General features: G+C 34.7%; 1 protein-coding gene across 3 annotated transcripts; it reads left to right on the forward strand.

Annotated features, from left to right (window-relative positions):
* The first annotated feature begins 106 nt into the window (after positions 1-106).
* On the forward strand, positions 107-18,043 carry LOC137408558 (uncharacterized). 3 transcript variants are annotated; one of them, XM_068095130.1, is made up of 7 exons: positions 107-247; positions 8,470-8,620; positions 8,963-9,067; positions 9,239-9,422; positions 13,233-13,376; positions 16,288-16,418; positions 17,563-18,043. In XM_068095130.1, the coding sequence occupies exons 2-7, from the start codon at positions 8,481-8,483 to the stop codon at positions 17,789-17,791; spliced, it is 933 nt and encodes a 310-aa protein (XP_067951231.1). In that variant the 5' UTR covers positions 107-247; positions 8,470-8,480; the 3' UTR covers positions 17,792-18,043. The 3 variants fall into 3 exon arrangements, with proteins under 3 accessions (XP_067951231.1, XP_067951232.1, XP_067951230.1); XM_068095131.1 differs by having other exon boundaries at positions 140-257; XM_068095129.1 differs by lacking the exon at positions 107-247 and adding an exon at positions 7,251-7,455.
* The last annotated feature ends 7,119 nt before the right edge of the window (positions 18,044-25,162 follow it).

A 25,162-nucleotide genomic window follows, 5' to 3' on the forward strand; every position in this document is an offset into this window, starting at 1 on the left:
AAGCATAAATTCCTTCAACTTTTCTTCAAGCAACACAATCAACGGGCGTCCTTGTCACCTGTCCAAAGACATAATCAAATAGCTTGAGATTATTCCAAGTGCAGGCATTTTTTGGTCTTTAGCTAACCGAAGTAAACTTTCTCAAAAAACTTATCTAATTTAAGTTCTAAAGCAAATTGTTCCTTCATTATCATTCTTATGTGATTAATGATGAATTGTCATGGACCAATTGATAGTTACTTCAAAGGTGAGTGAGAGTATGTGATGATTGATTTACCTTACTAACATTCTAGGCCTACATACTATCTACCTTTTGCACTAGAAACTTATAAATCCCTTACTTATCATGAGCTGAACTAGAAACAGGGTTGGAAAAAACCACGGTTTTTATGTAAAAACCGGAAAAACCCGGTTTTTTGGTTTAAACCGGTTTTTATGGTTTAAACCGGTTTTTATGGTTTTTATAATTTTACCAAGGTTTTTGCAATTTTAAGTCTAATTAACATCACTTACTATAGCTGCATGGTTGAGTATTGAACATACATATGTGGAATCAATCATCTGTTAAAGATGGTACTGTGGGAGTTGTTATGGGAAAAAAGAGAGAAAACATGGAAATTTCAGAATGAGTCTTAAATCAAACATGATCGATGAAATACAGAGCAGAAATCCTATCACATAAAGTGAATATTTTACATACAGCTCTATGTATAAGTAGGAACTTTAATTCCAGTGATTAGTCGTGTGGTAGTGTAGAGCAGAGCAATAATGCAGATGCATTGCTAGTGTTTGGAGCAGTGGCAGATGACTCACATTTTTGCACATTGGCACATTCTGAATTAAAAAGCTATGTTAAATCTAAGCCAGATTCACCTTATGATACCAGAAACTCTCAATTTTCTCTTCCCTTGCCACCTTCGACCTCCGCTGTTGGCCACAGGCGTTGTGCTTACCAGCTGGCGGCTGCCTGGAACGGACTGCCGGTCGGATTAAGGCGGATTGGAAATCACACCGTTTTTCGAACTACTCTGAAACAATGGCTCCTTGACTCTCTGACATAGCTTTTTTTGCAGTAAATGAACTTTTGTTTTTGTTGAATGTCTATCCGGGCTCTGCACCTCGACTAGCTACGCTATTGTGCACGTGGGCCCTCATCATTAAATATAGATTGATTTTTCTATTATGTTTTTTTGATTCTTTGATGAAAATACAGACAAACAAACAAACTCAGCTTCTATCACCTGAATATTAGCATCACTGTCTAAATTAGTGTTTTCAGCTTGACATTTTGCTACGTGAGCTTTAAGCCTATCTACGTGACCTCGCATTACGACAGCACACCTCTTACGTTTTGCCTTAAAACCTTTGCCTTTCAAAACTTTTCAAAACTGAATTCTAACACTCCAACTACTTTGGCTTGTGCCCAATAAATGAAATATTAGTTGACAAACTTGAAGCTTTTGCCCAAAAGGATTTTATTGTTTTAATTTCTAATGATAAGTAATCCTTTCTCACTGACCAGACTTGAGAAAGTATTCATTCATTATTAGATTATTATTATTATTCACATGGTTTTTATATTTCATCAGCAAAGAGATCATCATATCACTTGATAGAACCAATTGAAAATGAAATTCACTGAGTCATTGTTGTGCTAGGATTTCATGTAGTTTCAACTTGAGCTTTGCCGTCAATTTACTACTGTGTCCTAAACAAACTTCCACAGCTGATAATTACATATAATTGCATTTCTACCGCACGTGAACCACTAAGAGCTTAAAAGATTGGGTTTTTCACAAAAATTAATGAAAAAACCGAAACAAGTATAAAAACCAGTTTTTTCGGGATGGTTTAAACTAAGCCAACCCTGACTACATATGATATAGCTTATCACAGCCCTGCCACTAAAAATGACGGAATTATGGCAAAGAAATGGTAGGATCATTTACCTTCATTGTGATGCCAACTTGAATCTCTCAGTTTATTTAAAAGTGTACCCCAAATAGCTCTCAAGTGGAAGGGATAGCATTTTCACATCAGGTGCACAGGCTATTATGAAACTTCAATTAATCAAAAAACTGTGATATAACGGTGATATAGTGTGAATCACACTATAGCACCGTATCTCGGCGTTGATGCCACAACACTTCGGTGATCGCCGTTTGCATCATCAAACACTCCATAACGTAGTGTTCTCAATTTTCTTTTTTACGTTTTTTTACTTTAAAAATTTTTTTCTTGTTTTTGCATGCTCCAATCAAATACTAGTTACACAGCAACCTTTACAACCGGAAATAAATACCTGGTAAATTAACTATCCGTGACCATGATAACTATTGTCGAAATCGTTCACATTGTAAAGGTGATCATCAATGCTCGGCAAAATATCAGGAAAGTTTAACAGCTACGTACATACTTTCTTCGTCGATGCCATCGGCTTATGGTTCAAATAACGACCGAGGATTTACTCCGAAATTAAAACGGCGACATAAAACGCTATTAATAGAGCTAACTAGCGTTTAGTATTAACACGCTTTTTAGCATCGATTTATCACATACTAGCTTACAGCCTTACACCCTCATATATCTATGACATTAATAATTATTGTAAGTTAGTTTGTAATCTTTTATTTGGTTGATAACAAAATAACAAAAGCTTCTTGTAAAAAATATAAACTACCACACCACAAGTGTATGGGTCTCACAGACCGTCAGAAGCACAACATCTGGACCCCCATCTGGACAACTCTCACATTTCTAAAAGCTTAACAGAGAGATATCATATATATATATATATATATATATATATATATATATATATATATATATATATATATATATATATATATATAATTGTTTCCTCACCCCGGATACCCCGTATGGGTGGTAAATTCTGCTCTAACTCGGGTCTCCTACCAGAGACCTGGGAGTTTGAGCACTCGCCTCAAGATCTTAGCTGTTCCCAATAGCGCACTTTTCTGCAACTCACCTGAGTTGATTGTTGTTGGTATTTGGGCAAGCCACATTTTATGCGCCTGTGTTATTGCGCCCAGTGCCCCAATGACTACTGGGATTACAGTTGTTCTTACATTCCAGCATTTTTCAATTTCTTCTCCAAGAGGGAGATATTTCTCTACCTTTTCTTTTTCTTTGGTGGCTATATTGTAGTCATTGGGTACTGCTTTATCTATTATAGTAGCCCTCTTGTTCTCCTTGTCTACCACCACTATATCTGGTTGGTTTGCTAGGACATGCTTGTCAGTTCGGATGTAGAAGTCCCAGAGGATCTTGGCGCGGTCGTTTTCATTGACTTTACCAGGAGCTTCCCACCAGTGTTGTGGTTTATTAAGGCCATACTCATCACATAGACTTCTATACACAACACCTGTGACATGATTATGCCGCTCAGTGTATGCGTTTCCTGCTAGCTGTTTGCATCCACTGATGATGTGTTGGATGGTCTCAGGTGCATCTTTGCACAGTCTGCATCTAGGATCGTCTCTAGTGTGATAGATTTTCGTTTCATATATATATATATATATATATATATACATATTATATATATACATATATATATATATATGAGCAATCTTCATTGTGGTAGTCAATAGTCATATTCACAGCATGTTTTCCACAAGGTACCACAGCAAGTAAACTAACTAAAGAGCAGTGAACAAAATCTGTTAGTCATTCTTAAAAAGAATGCAACTCCAACATGATGATCTGCTTAGGGTCAAGTAGAGCAGCTTACCAATAAGATAGAGCTGTAGCGTGACTTAGGTAGAATTTTTTCACTGTTATTAAAGCACAGTCATCTGGTGAGTTGTCTGCACATTTTCTCTAAATATGTAGATTTTTGTCACACTGTACACAGTAGACAATTACATCTTCACCCTTTTGCATAACTTCTAGCATAAATAGCTTTCTAACTAAAATGGATATCAGTAGTCTACTTAATGGTACTGCTGAAATGTCGCTACATCTTTCAATAATCTTTACTATAATAAGAGCCGTCTATGTCCGTCTTTTTGAAGCCAAGCTAAGAGCGTTAGAAAAAAAGATAATGCCCCGTATGGGAATCAAACTCATATCCTTTGCCTCTCAGCCAAGCGTACAACCATCTGTGCCACTCAACTATTTTGCTGCATCATCAAATAATTGTATAGATAGTTAATACACATGCGGATCTCTCGCAGCGCTTGGGACTGTCAGCATACTAGTCTAAATAATATTAAGACATGGTAAAGGAAATTATGTTCTCATTCTAGAAATTCCACCCTTCCCATCCAAAAGACTATCTAAACTCCAATTTTCAGTCAGATTAAGCTTCACTTTGTCAAAAAATAACTCATGAGGACAAATACTGGCAATTGCTGTGTTAAACCTTTAAGCATCATGTTTTTTGCTGTCAATTGTGCATTGGATGCTGTTGGTTTGAAGCTCAAAGAATTCATTTATATTTTACCAACAAAAAACCGTAAGTATCGTTTATAAGGTTGTTTATAAGTATTTCGTATCGTTATAACTGATGTTCTATAAGCATGTGCATACAATCAAAATCAGTTCTGAAAACTTGCTTCATGTTATAATTGATCGTAAAACTAAAAAAATATTTTTACAAATGTTTTGTTAAATTATTTTATTAAAATGTTAACTATTAACTTGGCAACTCTGGGCACTTCTGAAAGTCTATCAATAAACTAAATACAATTTAAAATAATATTTTTGAGCAAAGCTGGATGCAACTTATTGATATCCGGGCAATAAAGCCAACAAGCAGCAACTGTTCTTTGAAGGGTATATAAAAGATCATACAATCGTGCTGGCTAGTTTGTCCAAAGTATTTTTGCAGTTCTTTTAAAGTGCTTCTTAAACTTGTATGTTTCTAAAAATTTGCATAGTTTTTACTAATAGACTTGGTTAGAGTGCAGCTGTTATAGGGCTTCAGTCATTGCAATCTATCTTTATACGAGAGTAATCTATGTAGATCATCTGACTCAGCTCGGGTTGATAGCATAGAGACTAGGTCACTTATCCAACGTCCTCTCTATGTAACTATAAAAAGGCATGCCTTTCCCTAATCTGATCCACTATGTTGCACTCAGCAGGGTACACACAGAATGGGCTTTTATTTCCAGACCTCCAAATCTTCAATTCATTTAACTATGATAAGAGATGTAAAAACATTGTTCGATAGCAGGCACTAACTAGGCCTCTTAATTGTTGTCCTTTGAAACTACTACGCTGGAATGGCTACGCATGGCTGCACACCAATAACACTTTACAAAAATAGGTTAAGCAGCGCACATCTAAACCCATATTGAAATCAGAATTTCTATCTTATCTCAAACCATATTAGCCTGAACTACCATAATTAACGCTACTGCTGCCATTTCTACTATTGCTACTACAACTACTACTGCTATTACTACTACTACTACTACTACTGGTAATGCTATACTGGTACTACTACTACTAATACTGGTGATACTACTACTGCTACTACTACTACTAGTACTACTACTGCTACTCCTACTCCTACTCCTACATCTATATCATTATTCTCATGCAAGCTCACATCCCTCAGTCGATGATGTGTATACATATAGAGAAGCAGGCCTACATGCATATTCCTACATTCATGCTACACAGCTACACTCATGAAGGACTGCATTACTTGGTCCACAATGTGTGTATGAAAACTTATCTTCCTATGTCTATGATATATAAATACATGTATGTTCAAGCGAGCTTATGTCCTCACTCAATGATTTTCATCTGTATTCGTTTGGGTTCATCTGCTTCATACTATGATATAAATATATAGATATAAGCTCATATTCATCACTCTATGATATTATAAATATATTCATGTTGGCCTATATTTATCACTCTATGATATTATAAATATATTCATCTAGGCCTATATTCATCACTCTATGATATTATAAATATATTCATCTAGGCCTATATTCATTACTCTATGATATTATAAATATATTCATCTAGGCCTATATTCATCACTCTATGATATTATAAATATATTGATATAAGCCCATATTCTTTACTTTATAGTATTATAAATATATTTATATTGGTCTATATTTATTACTATATGATATTATAATTATACTCATTTAGGCCTATATTCATTATACTACAATGTTATAAACAAGTTAGTGAAGGGCCATAGTTGTCATCCCATTCTGTTACAATTATTTACTTCCACCTATATGCATCACTTGATAATAAAACAGATATTTTGCAAGCATACAATGATAACTTTATAGATTATGAATTTATATTCACGTAAGCCGTTGTTTCCCACTCCGGCTTATGCGAATATAAGCCGGAGTGAGGAAAAATGGCTTCGTATATTTGTAATACTCACTTGGTATTATGAAAATACACATAGTACTCACATAGAGTTCTATTTGTTACTATAAAATACTTGTACACTTGTTGGTACCGCGCACTTTGAAAGCTCATCATGAGTAATCAGTACATACATAATTATCCCAATGAGTGATAAGGTGGCCAAGTGGGCGTAGTGGTAGTCCGCTTGCTTTTAGGATCTGATGCCCTGGGTTTGATTCCTGGGTGAGGTAATATTTTTTCCTAACACTTGTAGCTTGGCTTTGGCTAGACGAACAGACAGACACTGCTGTTGTTTCAGTTAAGATTACAAACTACTTATGTCAACCTTTACTCATCACACTAGAATATTATGCATATGTATGCCATTGTTCATAACGCTATAATAATAAAAATAATATACATGTATAGTGCAATGTAGATTACTATAATATAATGTGCATATAGCTTTTTACTTTTATCTGCACAAGAAATTAGAAAACCGTCCAGTTATGGGAATTGAAGTATTACTCTATACTGATGGTGGCATTAGAAGTCACTATTGTACATAATACCCATGGTATAACTCAGAATCTGAAATAGCCTGGGTGAAATTATCTACTAGTATATTTCAGACTGTTATTTTAAAACAAAGTGTTGATATGTCATTTTACTACAAATGCTTGAGTGACTGTCTTGTCATAATCATGCTTTCCTGTGTGCAGCCAGGCGTTTCGTAAATGTATGGGGTCCTGCATGTTAAAGCGTCTGTTTAATGTTCATCAAAACTCAAGCTATTATAGACATACCTTTTTAGCTTTCCGCTTGGTTAGGCTGCATTCAGATGTTATTTTCATAAAAGAGCCAAGTCATTCAAAGTCTTGCGTACAGCTCTGTTAGTCTTAAAGCAAAATTGCTTATTCATTCTAGCATGATTGTCCAATGAGACCAGAATCAATAGGCCTAGTTGTTGCCCAGACAAAACAATTTCGCTTATCATTGTTTCGTGCGTAGTAGGTTTAGAAGCCTGGAGATAAAAGCCTACTTGAGTGACAGTGTGTACATTACTGAGATCAACACTGTGGAACAAATACGAGTAAGGTAAGATTTTCAATAAGCTTATCGCAGCTAATTTACATATGTTATAAAAATTCTAGTGCACATGTACGATTATTTGGTGTCGTGTTTGAATTTTATTGATAGTCTAGTGATGATGGAATAAGGCTAGCGTCATGCCTGCTGTCGTTAATGCTCCCTCTTTGATTCACCATGTTTCCTTTCTTCAAAGATGCTCAAAAGTTGCTAATCCTTTGAAGAGATGATGCCGAGCTTGTCTCTTTGCGTTGACATATCATCATATGTGACTGTCTTTATTGCGTTTTAGTTTATAGCCATTCTGCAACCAAATTCAGTTGACCAACTAAAAACTGCTTAGCATATTTTATAAGGTTTTTTTCGCCTTATCAGGAACAAATTGAAAAATATTTCTGTGTAAAATGAATTTATAGCCAATGAGGCCAATTTGTCAATATATCTTCCACAATCTTATCCGGCTTATGCCTAGGCTTACCCGTTACCCACTCCCAATTTTCTTAATGATTGCACAATTATAAGAGCATTGATGATGCTTGCATCTACACCAGTAGCAGTAGTAAAAATAGAAAATATTAACAGTTGTTGTAAGTGATTTGGGTATTTCAACTTTTCACGGCAGTTTTATTAACTAAATATGATTCAAACCACTTTTTATTGCTCAAATTGCTTTTAATGCAATACTAACAGACTCGAAATGTTTTTTAGTACCAAAGTACATACGATCATAAGACACTTCTTGATGCTCCTATACTCGTTGAACCTCTAAAATTCTTGCAGCAAATAGCGAAAGTTAACATTGGCCTCGCTTTCTCATAAACATCTATTCACTTGAACCATACAAGTCCAATTACCTCAAGCATAAATGATTGTATAATATATGCTAGTAATAAAGGTATAGAGGTCTATAGTTCGCCTGATCCATAGATGCATTTTCATAAAAACAAGACCCCCATGTCTTAGACCCACTCTCACTCTGACCCACTTTCAAATTGTTTCCTAAATTAACTGGATTGTTTACAGAGTAAGAAATCATGGAGGGTAGTGGCAAACTTGTTTTACTAACTGGAGGAAATGCTGGTATTGGACTGGCAGCTTGTAAAATTCTCTGTGGTAGAGGTTATACAGTCGTAGCATCTGTGAGGACTGATGAGAAGGGTGGAGATACGATAGCGTAAGTTTTTATTGTATGTATCATAGAAGAGGTCTGTGTATTGCTGACCAATATTAGTTCACCTCATAGATAATCAGAATTCCTATCTTGTAAGTCACACCTGACAGAAACTGTTTAGTGTAAGGTTGGCAATGGCTATTTCGAATGCCTCCATCTTAATCATCGCTCCCACTTCTTGAAATTAATGGCCATTAAACATAACTTCGCTGAATAAATGGGTATCAGTTATTCCAGTATAGAAGAAATGTGTTGTGTTTTTGCTTCATCAGCAGATGTTGTAGTCTGTTTTGATATGATGACAGTATTTAAATACCCAGTCTAATATTAAGGTTTTCTATGCAGCCAGGTAAAAGAGAAATGCCCAAATGCTGACATCAACTACCTACTCTGTGAGATGTCTGATCCAAAATCTATCAAAAGTTTTGCTGAAGAGTTTAAGACAAAATGGTAAGGAGGAAATAACTTCCACTCTTATTCTTATATTCTATTATGTACTTATTTGTGGGTATAATCTGCTTTGACTCGAGCCTATAATAAACAGACCATAGTGAAAACCAAATGCCTAAACATGGATAGATGGCTCTAGCGTTCAGTTCACTCATTATTATGTATTTACAGGCTGAAGGATGGAAGAAAACTTGATTTTCTCATAAACAACGCTGGAGCTGCTTTTAACTACCCAGAAATGCAATCAGCAGAAGTCAATCCTAAATGGGAGAAGACAATGGTTGTTAATGCATTGGCACCCATCTATTTAACTGACTTGCTGATAGACAGCTTGAAAGAAACTGCTGCCGAAAAGGTTGGAATACTTAATTGTAACATCTGTTTTATTTATTATTTAGCAGAAACAGTTAACAAAGCAAACTTATAATCAGTTTTGATCGGGAAAGCCTGCAGAATAGATTAACATCTATACCATCTACTTTTTGTCCTAAAACAAACCAAAATCTATATTTAGCCCGTAGTAAAAGAATTTACAGCAGATTAACGCTCTAACGAAAACTTCAAATAAGCAAATTTTCTGTACAAACTTTTTATAAAAAATTTATTAAAATAATTTACAAATAACAATGGCAAGTGTCATACTTATCTTTCTAGACAAAAAAACATAATGAAGCCATCAAATAATAACAATAATAAAACATAATAATTCCACCAAAGTACAGTCATACTTCAACTTACGAGCTTAATGCGTTCCGAGACTGAGCTCGTATGTCAATTTACTCACATGTTGGTGCAATTTATTTATATATAGAACAATTAAATATATATTTATTGGTTTCCATACTCTGTAAAATGCAAATAAAACACTCAAAACAAGATATTGTAACAGAAAGAACATGTTGGTTATTGTCCTAACTTACCACTTGCTTTCAAAAAGCAACAAATAAAAATAATGCAAGGAAATGTGTTAAATTAAAATGTAAAATTAAATACATACAATAGCAGCTAAAGCTAGCATTTGCCAGAGAGATATATATATATAAGTTATCCTTCATTACAACAGTTGACTTTGATAAATTTGGATTTTATCAAAGTGTTAAAAGACAAACTTAGAAGCAAATCTAAAAGCAAACTTTCATTTTCAACTTAACGTAATTAAAATTTCTTCGGCGTTCATAGTCTGAAGCTTCTCGCTAGTTAGCTAATTTTTCCTTTGTTTCGCTTTCACGACTAGCCGGCCGTTTTAAGATGAACCTATCTAAGGACGTTTGCCTTTGTCGCCCTTTCAACATGTCGCGATTAGGACGAACACATGTGTCGTCACAAAGGTTTAATGCACGACCACTAGCCAACTTGTCCGAATGTCTATTTGTATAGTTTTGATAGAAAGCAATGGCCTTTTCAAATAGCGTCGTTTCAGTTATGCTGTCACCGGCCAATTGTTTATCTTATATCCAATGCCTGAGCGGTCTCTCCATCAGTGGTGGTGAAGATCGCCGCGCCGTTTAGAAACTACGGTTAGTACTTTTGCGAGCTAAATGCCCTGAATATAATCCTTCTGTTTGATAATTGTGGATGTATTTCTGTCATATTGCTGAGCTAGCTCAATCATACATACACATTTCGCATATTTTTCAATAATTTTCCGTTTAATATCAATTGTTATCATTTGTTTTTTCTTTGCATTATTTTTCATTTTACTGGCAAACTTTCGGTCTACGCACAGTACTTTTAATTCACATAATTCTGCACTGAAAAGCGTGCACAAAAACACGGTACAAAAGTATAACCTGTGCAGTTGAAAAATACAGATTGATGCTGTTGTCATAAAACACCTCTGGCATACTTGGCAACTGACTCACGTGCTCGTATCTCAAATATGGCTCGTATGTTAGTGCTAAAACTTGCTTAAAAGCTGGCTCGTATCTCAAGTTTCTCGTACGTTGGAGCACTCGTAAGTTGAAGTATTACTGTATTGCTTTGAAATAATTGGAGTCTCAGCAAACATTTTGCTAGTTTTTTATCACATTCAATAAGATGCTTTTAACAGCTCAAAAGTTTTGATAACATAGTTCTTTTGTCGACAGATGTCCCAGTTATTAGTAATGACTAGACAATCTGGGATAACAAAAGGAAACTTCTTATTGTTACTTAGAAAGTAGTTGTAGCTTGATAAATTATATTACATAATATTAATAATCAAAGTCATAGTTAGGTATTTTGGATTTCAACAGCATTTTCCAATGGTATTTATTGCCTAACGAATTCAATAAAATGTATCGATTATTTTAAACTTGAGCATAACAGCTCTTACTCATAATCACACCAATTGGTGACAGCTTTATTATTTAAATCCTGCTGACTTCAGGTGCTTTCAATCCTCACGTGAGGCCTCTGGAATTTAATCCCATACTTGTCAGTCTCAAAGGAATTATAGCAGCTTTAGCTTTGACTGAGGGTACCATCAATCGCTAACAGTCGGTAAGGAATGCAATAAGTCGGTAAGGAATGCATGTGTGTATCAGTTACTGCTGCGGTATAGAGACGAACTTACACAAAATTTTAGTAGATTTTATCTGAAATTATCAGTATGTTTTATCATTTGCAATTGTTTTTGATGTTTGAGATGATCTGACTGCCAGGATATTTATATATTAACATCGATACAACTTGATCATGGTTAAAGCACTCAGATTAAAGAAAAGTGTAATTAGGACACACAATTAGTTGCAAAAAGACGGACAGAATAGAGGCGTGTAACTCTGCAAGAGCTGATATCAACTATCGCAACAATAACAGCTAATGATGTCATTTTGCATGTATTTTTATTTTAAGTGTTTTAACAGTGATCAAGTTTTGTTGATTTTAATCTAGAAACATCCTGGCAGTCGGATCACTTCAAGCATAAAACACAATCTTAATTGGTAGAAAAACACGGACACTTTCTGAAAAAATCTACTAAGATTTTATATAAATTAAAAGATAGAAAAATATGAACACTTTTTCTAACAACTAAAATTGAAAAACTAAAGTTTTTTAACCACTTTTGAACTAAAACTTGGTGTAAATACATTTTTAAAAAGTCCTCATGAATAAAGCTAGTCTCAGTTTTAACGTACTTGTGGTAGGAAGAGAATACACTTGGAGAGTACATCATCCGTTTGATCTTGAGAAAGACCGAGTTCACTCACGTTCACTAATGATAAAAAATATCTATAATTTCCAACAAAAATCGTTTAAAATTGACATTGTCCTTTTAAACCAAAACAAAGTTAAACCATTTTCTATTTTCTAGTGATCGTTGCTACTAAGATGAGGCAGACACTAAAACAAGTTTTGAAAATAGTAAATATTTTTAGGCGTTGTACAGATGCATAACAAGAATAAGAGTCAGGTTGTTCCAAGAAATTTAAAACTATTTAATAATTATTATATATGAGTAATAGTTATTATGATTATATTTAAAAATGTTCTTGAGCAAAGATTTTAAAAAGATTTATGATAGTGAACTAATAAAAATAATTCTAAACATAACATTTACCCACTCTATAAAGACAGTTATACAGAAGCAAAGACTTAAGACGAAATACAACATGATCAACTATTGTTATCCAAAGTAATCCCAATAGTGTAAAATAAAGATTAGCTTCGGAGAGACTTGTGTTTATTGTTAGTCTATATGAAAAACTAAGGCTTTGTCAGAATGTCTATGGAAAAATGTTACAGAAAAACTATCAGCAAAACCTCTAAGAGACAATGCCTTGAAAACATTTAAATCTTTGACCAACTTATTTAAAATTAAATTGTTTTTATTTGGTTCTTGTAGCGATGTATACATTCAGTTGAGACGATATGATACATTTAAATCCATTTTATTAATTTTCAGTTGTTTGTACTATAATGATAACAATAAAATTATAATTTTGTGCACAATACAATACAGTAGTATACGAGAATTAATGTCGATAAAAGTATTTATTGAGATATTTACATATCTTGATAAAAATATCGAGATATATCTCGATATCTATATAAATATTAAATAAAATGATTCAAAATTATTTTAACATTTAAAAAACATTTAATTATGTACATTAATTATTAATTCAGGGAGATCAATGTTCATTGTAAGTCTATATCACATTTTAATGTTGTGCCTTTGAAGGGAGAAGCAAGAGTGCTGATGGTAAACAGCTCTGTAACTACAGACTATGAGTGGTATAACAAGTCTTCAGTAGATTTTGATGACCTCATGTATCAAAAACCTAGCAGCTATGAAAATGGCTCTCAAACTTACAAGCTCTCCAAGGTAATTTATGGTTTCCTCAGGTAAATCTTGTTAAGATACCAAAGATTCATTGTAAAGGTCTATATATGGCTACAGCTGGTTTAGAATTGTACGCATAGCAGATGCTTTGGCTGCAAGTATTCATCAAGTGATTTACAATACAAATAGTCATAATGAAGAGAACATCGTCTAATGAATATATATTAGATGAGTTAGTTTTTTGTCTACTACTAAGCATGATGCTAGCAACTTACATTTATCTTATTTATTGCTTTGCATCACCCGACATAAATCAGAGCAATGCTTTTTAACCTGATCCTACGGCTGAGTAAAACTGGCGGCGTAGTTTCACTTTGAGTTTTCACATTTTAAGTTTATGTAAAACTAGCTGAATGCCCGACGTTGGCCGGTTAATAAAAAAGTCTGGACAGAAAATTTATTTGTGTGTAACATATAACAACATTACCATTCTAAATTTCAAACTTCATATCATGAGAAAAGTGTTTTTTTGGCAGTTTAAATGAATCAAGAGAAAAAGAAAACAACTGTAAAGGTTTTCAAAGCTTTTTAAACAATTGTAATTTTCAAGTTTCGTATCATGAAAGAAGTGTTTTGGTAAAATAAATTAGGAGGAAAAATAAAACCGTAAAGGTGTTTAAATGTAAATGTGAGATCATTAGTAAGCAATAGCTAAATAAAGTCTGTTTTGCTATGATTACAATAAAAAATTATTTGGTATACAATTATATGATTTTACTTTGTTTTAGTGTTAGCATCATAAGGCAAAAATATTGTATAGGTGTATAGAGTGGTAGAGAAACTTATAGTAATTATCTAATGCAAATGCCTGGTAAAAATCATCAAAATCATCATCATTAAAACATTTAAAATAGTAACAAAATAATATGTTAACCTTAGTAACTATAGTTATCTATAATAACTCAGTGCATTTTGTGGTTATGAACTGCAAAAAATGTAACATTACAATGTACTACGCACAGAACGTACCACGGAGGGTTTTCACCTTCAAGACAGACGTGTAACATAAACACTGAATCTAACTTAAATGAATTTAGCTTACTATAAACATACTTAAAAGAAGTTTTAGTATGTATTTTAGTGAACTTTTAACTAAAATTTTATCACTTATCTGTTTGCATATCCGCTTCGCAAACACATATATATATATCTTATATCTATATATATATTTCGCAAAGTTGTATGTATGTCCAGCTATAGCTATTAAAATTTCGCATGCTGATGGATTTGAATTCAAGGAGATTACAATCCACATGCTCTACCACTGAGCTATACATGGTGTATTAATCAAAGACATTATCATATACTCTATAGCGCATGCACACGCTAAATGATGTATTATTTTAGCATTGCGGCTACGCATCACGATGCCCTTGTTATGAAATATTTTTGGCCTAACTTTATGAAACACGATGCTTTTTCGTGTTTTCTTGAACTTCCAATTTCGGTTTTTTATAAGGTTCAATTGCTATAGCACGGTCAAGGCCAGTTCTTTTCACGTGCACAACTGTATTATCTCTGTCAGAAGAGCTTTGACATTATCTCTCCATTCGGTCAGACAAAGACTTTGTACCATATCTCATTTTTACATTTGTACCAATATCGAGAAATACCAGTATCGTCGTATTCAAAGTTTTGATGGATAGCTTCTGGTGGAACAGTAACCTTTTTCAGTAACACACCGGCCCACCCACTTACACGCATGCACACACACACACACACACACACACACACACACACACACACTTCTATGCAAGAATTGCTATAATTAATGCAATGATATATTCAGGACTTTAATTTTTTTCAGTTCATTTTAGTTGTATCATTACCGAGTCATCTTTTGTAGTAGTTGTAGCAAAACAGATTTAATTTAGCTATTACTTTGCTTATTATTTCACATTTACATTTAAACTTTCTTATAATTTGTTTCATTCTTTTTAAATTTATTTGACCTGTACAAAACAGTTTCCTCATGATATGAAGTTTGAAAGCTACAGTCGTTTGAAAAAGTTTGAAAACCTTTACAGTTGTTTTTATTTTCTCTCTTAATTTACTTCAAATACACAAAACACTTTACTCATATGTAGTTTAAAAGTTATAAGGCCAAATGGCGTTATAAGTTAAATACAAATCAATTTTCTGTCCAAAAACTTTTTTATTACCCGGGCAATGCCAGACATTCACCTAGTATTAAATACTCTTGAATAAATCATTGTCATGTTAGAAGGCATGTACTCTGTACATGAAGGTGGACTGATTGCCAAATTCTATCATATCGTTAAAAAGTGGTCTCAAACTATTCTCATAAAAGATTTATTTTACCACTGTCATCAAACAGCTCATTGCTAAGAGAATTTCTTACCAATAGGCTGCCCACCCGCATGCATTTTTTGATGATTGGACTGACAGTGTGCTGCTATACGTATCCAATTAACAGTGTGCTGCTATACGTATCCAATTAAGTTCATGGCAGGTGATGAGAATGCTTTGAAGTCACCTAACAACAATAAATGGCACCGTAAGAGCTTCGATTTGTTTATTTAAAATCAAAAAATTACTTTTAAACATGAGTTATCAAAATTTAATTCAATTGAAGAAAGTTGAGTAGTTGCAATCTTTAAACCCCCACGATGCAGCAAACAGTTGAAGTCGCCAAGTAGTCGGTGTTACTATATGACAGACTGCGTCAGTACTAGGTAAACTCTTTGTTTATCAGAAAATTAATAATAATCAGGTATCCTTTTTATGTTGCAAATGTTATCAATATTGAGCAAGCATATTGTAGCAACGATTGAGCAGCAACTATTTGTTTGTTTTCGCGAAGAGCAGACAACTCTTTACCTATTGTCAATAATTACTTTTTGATGGGCAGACAACTCCTCAAATTTTGCAGATGGTATTGATGATGGCTACACTTGCACTAGTGGATGAATTAGAAGGAACCAATGTGAAAATCAACTCGATGTGCCCAGGATTAATAGCTGGAACTAACCTGATTTCTGCTAACACAACGGAAGCAAATCTGTAAATACATGCACGCATATCCTAATTTTCTCTTTTTCAAATCGATTATGCTATCAATGGTAAAAATATTGCTTTAAGTTAGTATGAGTACATTTACATAAAGATGACTGGGATTAGCTATAAACAACTTGAAAATTTTTTTTAACGCATTTTCACGTTTCATGGGCTATTTCCATGTTCAGAGTAACTGATGTTTCTATTTAATTAAAAGGCAGTGCAATTAGTCAACCAATTGACATAAATAATGCTACCTGTAAATCATGTTAGCTCAGTTAAAACGAGCGTTTTACTCGTAAGTGCAAAAACCAGAACATTACAAAATTACAAGAATAGATTTAGCCAATCAGAGTTCTATAACAAAAATCTAACGACTTTCAAAAAGTAAAAAAAATGTTTGTTAATTTTTCCTTAAATGTGCTTTGTTTATACATTATAGTTATTGTAAATTTTTTAGTGTTTCTACAAAAACAATGAATTCTGCTAAAAACAGTCATCTACTAGATTTTCGAAGAACAACAATTTGCATACTTTGTTGTATCAAGTATTTCACTGACACTAAAAAGTAACCTTTGCGAAAAACAATACAGATTATTATGACAACTATAAACTCCTGATAAAAACTCTTGCACTCTATTAACTCTTGCTTTTGGTCAGTGAAATATTGTTTCTATTTATGTTTGCCTACATATGTCATGTGATAATTCCTTATGACTAACATGCTCATAGGATTAAGAAGAAAAAACAGTTCTGCTAAAAAAGTTTATACACATGCTCATTGGAGAACAATGAGATGCTCACATGAGTTTATTAAGGACACAATAGTAACTGTGATAGAGGTCAATAAACCTTACCTGAAAAGAAAAACTATGTCTTAAATGGCATTTTTAAATCACAAAATTACTTCTAATAAGTTGACCAACAAAACTGCATGACTTCATTACCACAGTTTTTTCTGGTTGCTCAACTTTTCTTCGCTGTTGTTGTTCATCAGCTAGGCTCTGGTTTTTTATTTTTCAAGTAATTGTTGACCAAATATATTTAACAGCCATGCTCGATGTGGTGGAAGCAAAAGTGAAGAAGTCCTCTCAATCCCCAGAGGCCATTTGAATGCTAAAGCTCACATTCTTATTGATTATACTTGTAGGAGCTCAATGAAGTGCCTCGTATGTTGCTTGAAGTGTTTCACGGGAAACAAGAGTAACCATGATGGAGGCCAATACATCGTAAACATTATCGACACACCGAAAGGTGCAACAAATGGGGTTTTTTATGTGAGGGGAGCCGTTAGACCTCCCCATGTTCAAGTCGCTGTCAAGGAGAACCAGAAGCTAATGCTACAAACTCTTCGTGAGATGGGGAATTCTGTTGCATAGACATATGACCTTGTGCATACTTTACTGTACAAGGTTGATGCTATTGATTTGACTTCCAGAGGGTGCGCATTTATTGAGGTGATTGTATCAGATTGTATATTGACTTACTCAGTGTTTGCTACTACAAGTAAACATATTATATTTATTCACTATTGCATATTCTAAATTAACTCATGCCTTTAATTTATAGTGGTTGCCATGTAAAATTTTTATTTTGATAAGCCATTTGCAAATAAACAATTATTGACTTTATTAGTGATGTCTTGCATTGTCATCATAGCAAAAATCAAATTTCGTCAGTTGAAACATGCTGAAATCTTGGTTTTGAGTCTAACAACTTCGATGTATCAGTTTTGAAGCTAGCGGCAGCAGCAAAGTTAAAACTATCACAAACCATACAAATAATAATAATAATAATAAGGGTCGAGTCAAATTTCCTGTGAGTAGGGAGTCTGCAGCTGTTGCACAATTGTGCAATTTAGATTCCAAATATGTAATGCTCAAAATCTTTGAGAAATATGTTATTGCTTGTCTTGATAGTGGAGTCTAGTAAAGTCTGTAGACTGTCATTAAGCACAGTTGTGGCAATACGTGATTCAAAGCTGCTTTCAACTTCCCTATGCATAGAAATACATGTATTTGATTGGGCAGGCATGGGCCCTTTGAATTCCAATAGGAAATCCATCACAACTTTATGAAAATACAACAGTTCTGATAGGTTTGCAAAACAGTACATAGTAACTGAGTATACAAGGGTACATGGTAACTGAGTACACATAGGTACATAGTAACTGAGTGCACAAGGATACCTAGCAACTGAGTACACAAGGGTACATACGTAGTAACTGAGTACACAAGGGTACATAGTAACTGAGTATACAAGGGTACATAGTAACTGAGTACACATAGGTACATAGTAACTGAGTACACAAGGATACATAGTAACTGAGTACACAAGGGTACATAGTAACTGAGTGCACAAAGGTACCTAGTAACTGAGTACACAAGGGTACACAGTAAATGAGTACACAAGGGTACACAGTAACTGAGTATACAAGGGTACATAGTAGCTTAGTACACAAGGGTACATAGTAACTGAGTATACAAGAGTACTTAGTAACTGAGTACACAAGGGTACTAGCATTAACTACAGACTAGTGTACAGAACTTGTAGTTGTCACCACTGACTAGTGTACAGAGTTTGTGCTACTGGCTGGTGTACAGAGCTTATACTTCCAATATAACGATTTTCTAGTGTATGTGATGGCAGAAGACAGCCGAGCCCAGGGCCAAGGAATTACATTACGACCGGCTGGCCTTTGCGAGCACAAGAGGACAACGAGGCCTTTTTGAGCTACTATGAATTTGGACCAGCCCCACCAGACCAAGGCCAGAGGGAACCAGGCTAACCCCTGACCCAACCAGAGCCAAGGCTGGCAGGCCACTGGCCAGTAGAAACACCCGGGCCTACCATCAAACCAGCGGAGGAGAGAACGACCTGTTGCCCAGCTGGCAACTGAATGGACTGACCTGCTAACTACTCGGCATGAAATAGACCGGCTTGTTATCGAGACGGCACTCAAGGGACAGACCCGTCCCTGAGTTGGCCTTCTGGAGAAGAGATAGAGCTTGTCAGTGAAAGCGCTATACAAAGAGCCCAGCAAGCAGAAGATGGCAGAGCAAGGGAACGCCTTAATATATATGGTTACTTGTTGCACATACATTGACTATACTTTACCGTGTATTTGCTGAAATATATGTGTTGCTTAATATACTCCAAGTGGTTTTGTTCATTGTTGAAGAGTAAAGAGTAGCAGTAGATTCTTTACATGTATATCGCTTGTACACCTAACTGCCCACGAATATACACATATTATAGCCTTAATTGTTTGTTCATGTACAGAGCTTGTAGTCATAACTACTGAGGAGTACAGAGAAAACAAATTGCAATAACGAATTGTATTGCAGTTGTTGTTATGCAGCTTTAATTAAAAGGAAGTCTATTAATATATGCAATAGCTATTCAAAGTATTTTATTTTTTAAAGTTGTTTTGAAAAAAGATTAACAAAAAGTATCTTTGTGGCAGACTTACTGTTTAAGATCATTGATTGGTTGATAATTTGACTAATTATTCTTCATAATCTAATGAGCAGAATGTCTGGCATTGCGTGGGCATTACAAATCAGCTTATAAGGAATGAGAGATAATGTAGTTGCCTGCCACTCACTATTAGCCTGGCACATTGCCAATGGCTAATTTGAGTAAGCTTACTAGTAGGAGCTAACTACTTGCTCTCACGAATGAGCGCACATAAAATTGTGCTACCGCTCTCCATGAAGTTGCACCATCATGTTGCGTCGTAATGAAGAGCAGTAACGTATTTGCACCCATATAACAGCATATATTGCCTAATGAATCCATCAAGGTCGTGTGGCTTAATTGGTAAGGTATTGGATTGGTGAACAGGAGGGTCCAAGATCAAACCTTCTGCAATACGGATTGATTAGACATCCATAGTTGGACATACACAATTACACAAAAACACAGACAAACTTTGAGATCTATATATATATAGAAAATAGAAGATAATTATGATTATGTTATGACAGTGCACCGTGACCAGGGCTGGCGAGGCCAACTTCACGGGTGACTTACCAAGCCTAGTTTTCCTACCACAGTGGAAGACTCGCCCACCAGTGAACTGATTCGGTAGACTGAGGAGAACAAAGGAGAGAAGACGGGAGAAAATAGAAATATCCTACTGGGATGATGTCGATTATATATATATATATATATATATATATATATATATATAGGTTGCACAGTAAATATATATATATTTACTGTGAAATACATATATACTGGTGATTAAACACTCGGTGTATTTATTTGCTTTGCTGTTTTGTGGAGAGTAAAGAGCCAGGCCAAGTCCTATACAATTATACTATTTTTGCTAAACTATTTTTAGCTCAGTCGGTATTATATAAAATCAAGTACTTGACAATTTCTTTAGCATGATGATTTTGATACCAATTTTAACCAGGGGAGCAAACAAACCAATCCCTTAGAAATCAGCCTCTTAAACTGTAAATTTAGGAACATAACTTGCTATTTCTATTGTGTATGTTTTCTGCTGTTCTCAGTGTCTTTTGTTATATTGATGTATTTGTCTCTGCTCGAGTCCATGCTTAATATGTAATTAATTTCCTATGCTGTTGTTACATATGGTGTTAGCGCATGCACATCACACTATTTGCAGATGCAACTTTGCAGCACGCTCGGCTGATATTGTTGTACCTTCATTGTACGGAGATTAATTTAAATTACATTAATCCCTATATCAATATATCCGCTAACATAAAATTATAGCTTAGCCTTAATAGCTGAGAGTGTCTCGTAGGTACTGGATTATGGCAAAGCTGTAGGTATTGCACGGTTAAACAAATTGACATAGTTAGAATTTTTCTAAGGTTGTCAGATTTAATAGCTCTCATTATAACCAATCACTAAACCCAGGCCTCCTGTATTCCCTGGTTGCAAGTTGGGGCTGCAAATATTAGGTGACTAGTTATGAACACTTTGGGGTTTAGGGGGCGGTGTTAGCCTCCTCTTCAACGGGATACGGGGCAGCGCCTCTGGGCTCTGGACCGTTTAGGCATCAACAACCCTCAAAGTATGCATAAATGCAATCAATTGTAAGCATCGAAGTCTACACAAATATATTGTTTATGGTTCATGGTAGGCAAAACTTTTTCTTTATTCAACGAACGATATAAAACTCATGACAATACAGATTTCTGTAAAAAACATTGAGAGAAAAAGAGCTATTACTTCTTTATTGCAATAGCTTTTGTTCTGTCAATGTGTTCATGGCAGAAATCTTTCACATCTGATTCTGTATCTACATGTATTTCAACATCTTTATATATGTGTGATATTAGAAGATTACTTAGACGAGCCTGCCCGATAGTGCTCCTCATCGAGGTTTTGATTTGCTTCAATGCAGAAAAGATCTCTCACTCACTGCATAGTGGCATTAGTGGCAGGCAAAACCAATACAAGTGTACTAGATTAGTGAGCCTCATCGCTAGTTGCACTAGAGCGCAACTAGCGCTCATTATTAGTAGTTGGAAATTCCAAGTGAATGAGCTTAGACTGCAATTCTTAGTACTTAGCCGTTAAAAATTACTAAAAAGTTAGGGCGGCTCAGCCACCTAGCCGCTCCAAGGAATACGGGTCTGACTAAACCTGAGGATTTGCCTTGAATTTTAAAAAGTGGAGCTAGCCAGTCCATCCCTTAGTAATCAGGCTCTTAAACTATAATTTTAGGAACATCTCTTGCTATTTCTACAATGTATGTTTTTTGTTGTTTTAGTCTCGCTCGTTATACTGATGTATTTGTCTTTGATCAAATCCATGTCAGAAACATGAGTATTTTTCTACATAATTATTATACATGTACTTCTGGCTTTACATGTATTTCATCCCCTTTATATTTTCTGTAGAACTTTGCAATATACTGGGTAAATATGTATGACTGTACTTTCATTGGACCCATAGTGAACACATATACACGTACTTATATGGTAATCACTTAGGATTATAAGGAGTTTTCACTAAAGTTACTCTAGAGCAGTAAGCATGACAAAATACTACAAAAATATCTATCATTGGCTGTGGCACATGATGAACATTTGCTCAGTTGTACGCGTTTCCATTAACTTGATGCATTTTCTATATGTATCTGACCTAGATATTGTATCTGACCTAGCTATTGTATCTGCCCTAGATAATGTATCTGTCCTAAATATTACATTTACAACAAACTGCATACAATTATTACACTTGTTATTAGACAAATAATTGGTTACCATAGCTTAGAAATATTTAAATACAATATCTATATAGATCTCAGGCTATGGCTATTAATGATGCTGTTCAGCTGTCAATGAGCTCTAAGAGTTCATAAGTTAATATATATATGTATGTATATATATAGTACTTTATTGGCAATAACTTCATTTCACAAATAAAAAATTTTTTCAAATTAGGCCATTAAGTTAATTTGAATTTAATTAAGTTAATGAATTTGCACTCTATCATTTTAATGGTTGGGTTGCACTATATACTTGTAGATCTTTCCAAGATTCATTATGTATCCATCAAAATAAAACTAGTTAAAGTGGACTCGATTTCTTGCAGCAAATGCCTTTGCACAGATTTATTGAAGTGAAATGGCATTGAATGCGTTTGGATTTTACCGTTTCTATGATTTAAAGCGGAAGCAACTCCGAACCCATTCAAAGTATTTAAACACAGTGGTTATTAGCTTTGAGAGCAGCATTAAAATACCAGTGTAGAAAAAACTACCCTCTATGCCAAATCAGAGGCAGAAATCAGAACCGGTCTGTTCATTACTTGTACTAAGAAAACGAGCAATCTCTTCTTTTGACAAGGTGCCAACATGACAAACTGCCCGAGTATTTCACGTAAACCTTTTTTTTAGTACTCCTAGTAGTCCCATGTGCCGAGATAGATCATCATGTGTAATAACTATGTGCCTAATTATTCCGAAATGAAGCAAGGTGACTGAGTGGTGAAACCGATCTGTATAGCCGAGTTCAATTCCTGTGTGATGCATTGTTTTCTAACGCTCTGAACTCGACTTCAAACAAATGGATGAACACATAATGGTATAATTTGAAAAACAGGTTTGTTTGAAATAGAATTATTATTGCCAACAAAACAATAAAAAGCAAAACTCTTATTATCATAAAAACTTACAAATTAGTTTTGAATTTGATGTCTAAGTTATGGCTATCATTGATTAAGACCAACACACATTGATTAAAAGTGGCCAGTCGCGGCTATTTTGGCAATAATTGATGCAAGACAATTTTTGCTATAATAAGAGTTGTTTCAGTCTGCTCATTTGCTAAAAGCCATAGCTGAGGTTTGGGAAAACAATATTGCAACAAGAGGGAGAGTATTCAAACTTCAATCTTTTGGCATGATCAACAAACGCTTTATTAACTGCGCCAGTCAATTACCTACAAAAGGTTAAAATTAATTGTGCGTATAGTCAGTATACCTGATCATCTCTCGCCGCGCACGGTGCACTCGCGCGATTGCCAGGGTACTAGCATTTTCTATAATCTTTATTATAATAACGGCCATGTCTGTCTGGAACCACATTTGGAGACTAGGATTAAAGACTGTCGAGGAGCCTGGTAACTGTCAGCATGAGAAAGCCATGCTAACACTTGTGCCACCTAACCACATTTTTGCTCTTCACAATAGTATTGTAGGCAGCTATTCTCGGTGTTTTATCGGCAAGTGTTATCATCTCTCATAGCACGCAAGGCTGCCAGGGTACTGCTAACAAAAACTATAACAGCATAAAATTAATTATAGGGTAAGCACTAACAAACATTCAATTGCAGAAATGTTTGGCTAAGCATACACATAATAAATGGCTAACTCAAATTTTAATTATATGTGCGTTAGTTTAGCAAAAATAAGTTCTTCCAGCTTTTTAACATGAACTAAGAATGAGAAATTAAAGTGAAAACATTATTCCTTGTTGCTGCCTAAAACAGAGTTACCTAGCAACAAGCAAAGCTTTTAAAGCCAGCGGGCTAGCGAATGATTATTATATGGGTAAGATTTCTTTTTATGAGAATCGCTAGATTTCAGAACCTCCTATTGAGATTTGACTGAAAATATACCGTAACATGTAATTTTACAACCAAATTTTTTATTTTCATAATCTTCACATTTTACTCTACTATAAACTGTACAATATAAGGAATATTACCTTGAAAATTAAATTAAAATACACGTGTATATGTTTTGTTGGTTGTTAAGGTGACGATGGTAATGCATATGGAAGTATCATTAAGTTTTATCGTTGTTGGTTTCTGGCTAAAAATAAAATATAAAGTGCAAAATATTCTCAAATTAAATTGAAACAACTTTTTTTATAGTTTAAAAATGTTTTGCGAGAATTTTTCCACCTCCGATCACCAGTTTTACTGCTATTAACATTTGAAAAGCAGTGTCACGCTTGTCATTCTAAATGCGCTGCAGTAAGTAGTATAGTGAGAGCAGATCTACACACCTATGCACTTAAAGTTGGATTTTGGGTACATTTTAGCCCGAGAACCTCGGAGAATGGTGTTGTCTGATGGAAAGTTTGGGGGGGTAGGTGCGTGAGTGTTGGGAGCTAAGGTTATGAAGTTTGAGAGGAATTGTGGGAAGGATGCGGTGCTGGTCGAGAGGAATTGTGGGAAGGATGAGGTGAAGAGGGCGATGGTTTCGGGTTTCGATGCGATGGGTTTGGGGTTCGGGTGTCGACGAGTTGAGCGATC

Source organism: Watersipora subatra, chromosome 11, assembly GCF_963576615.1.
Source record: "Watersipora subatra chromosome 11, tzWatSuba1.1, whole genome shotgun sequence".
Classification (NCBI taxonomy): Eukaryota; Metazoa; Bryozoa; class Gymnolaemata; order Cheilostomatida; family Watersiporidae; genus Watersipora; species Watersipora subatra.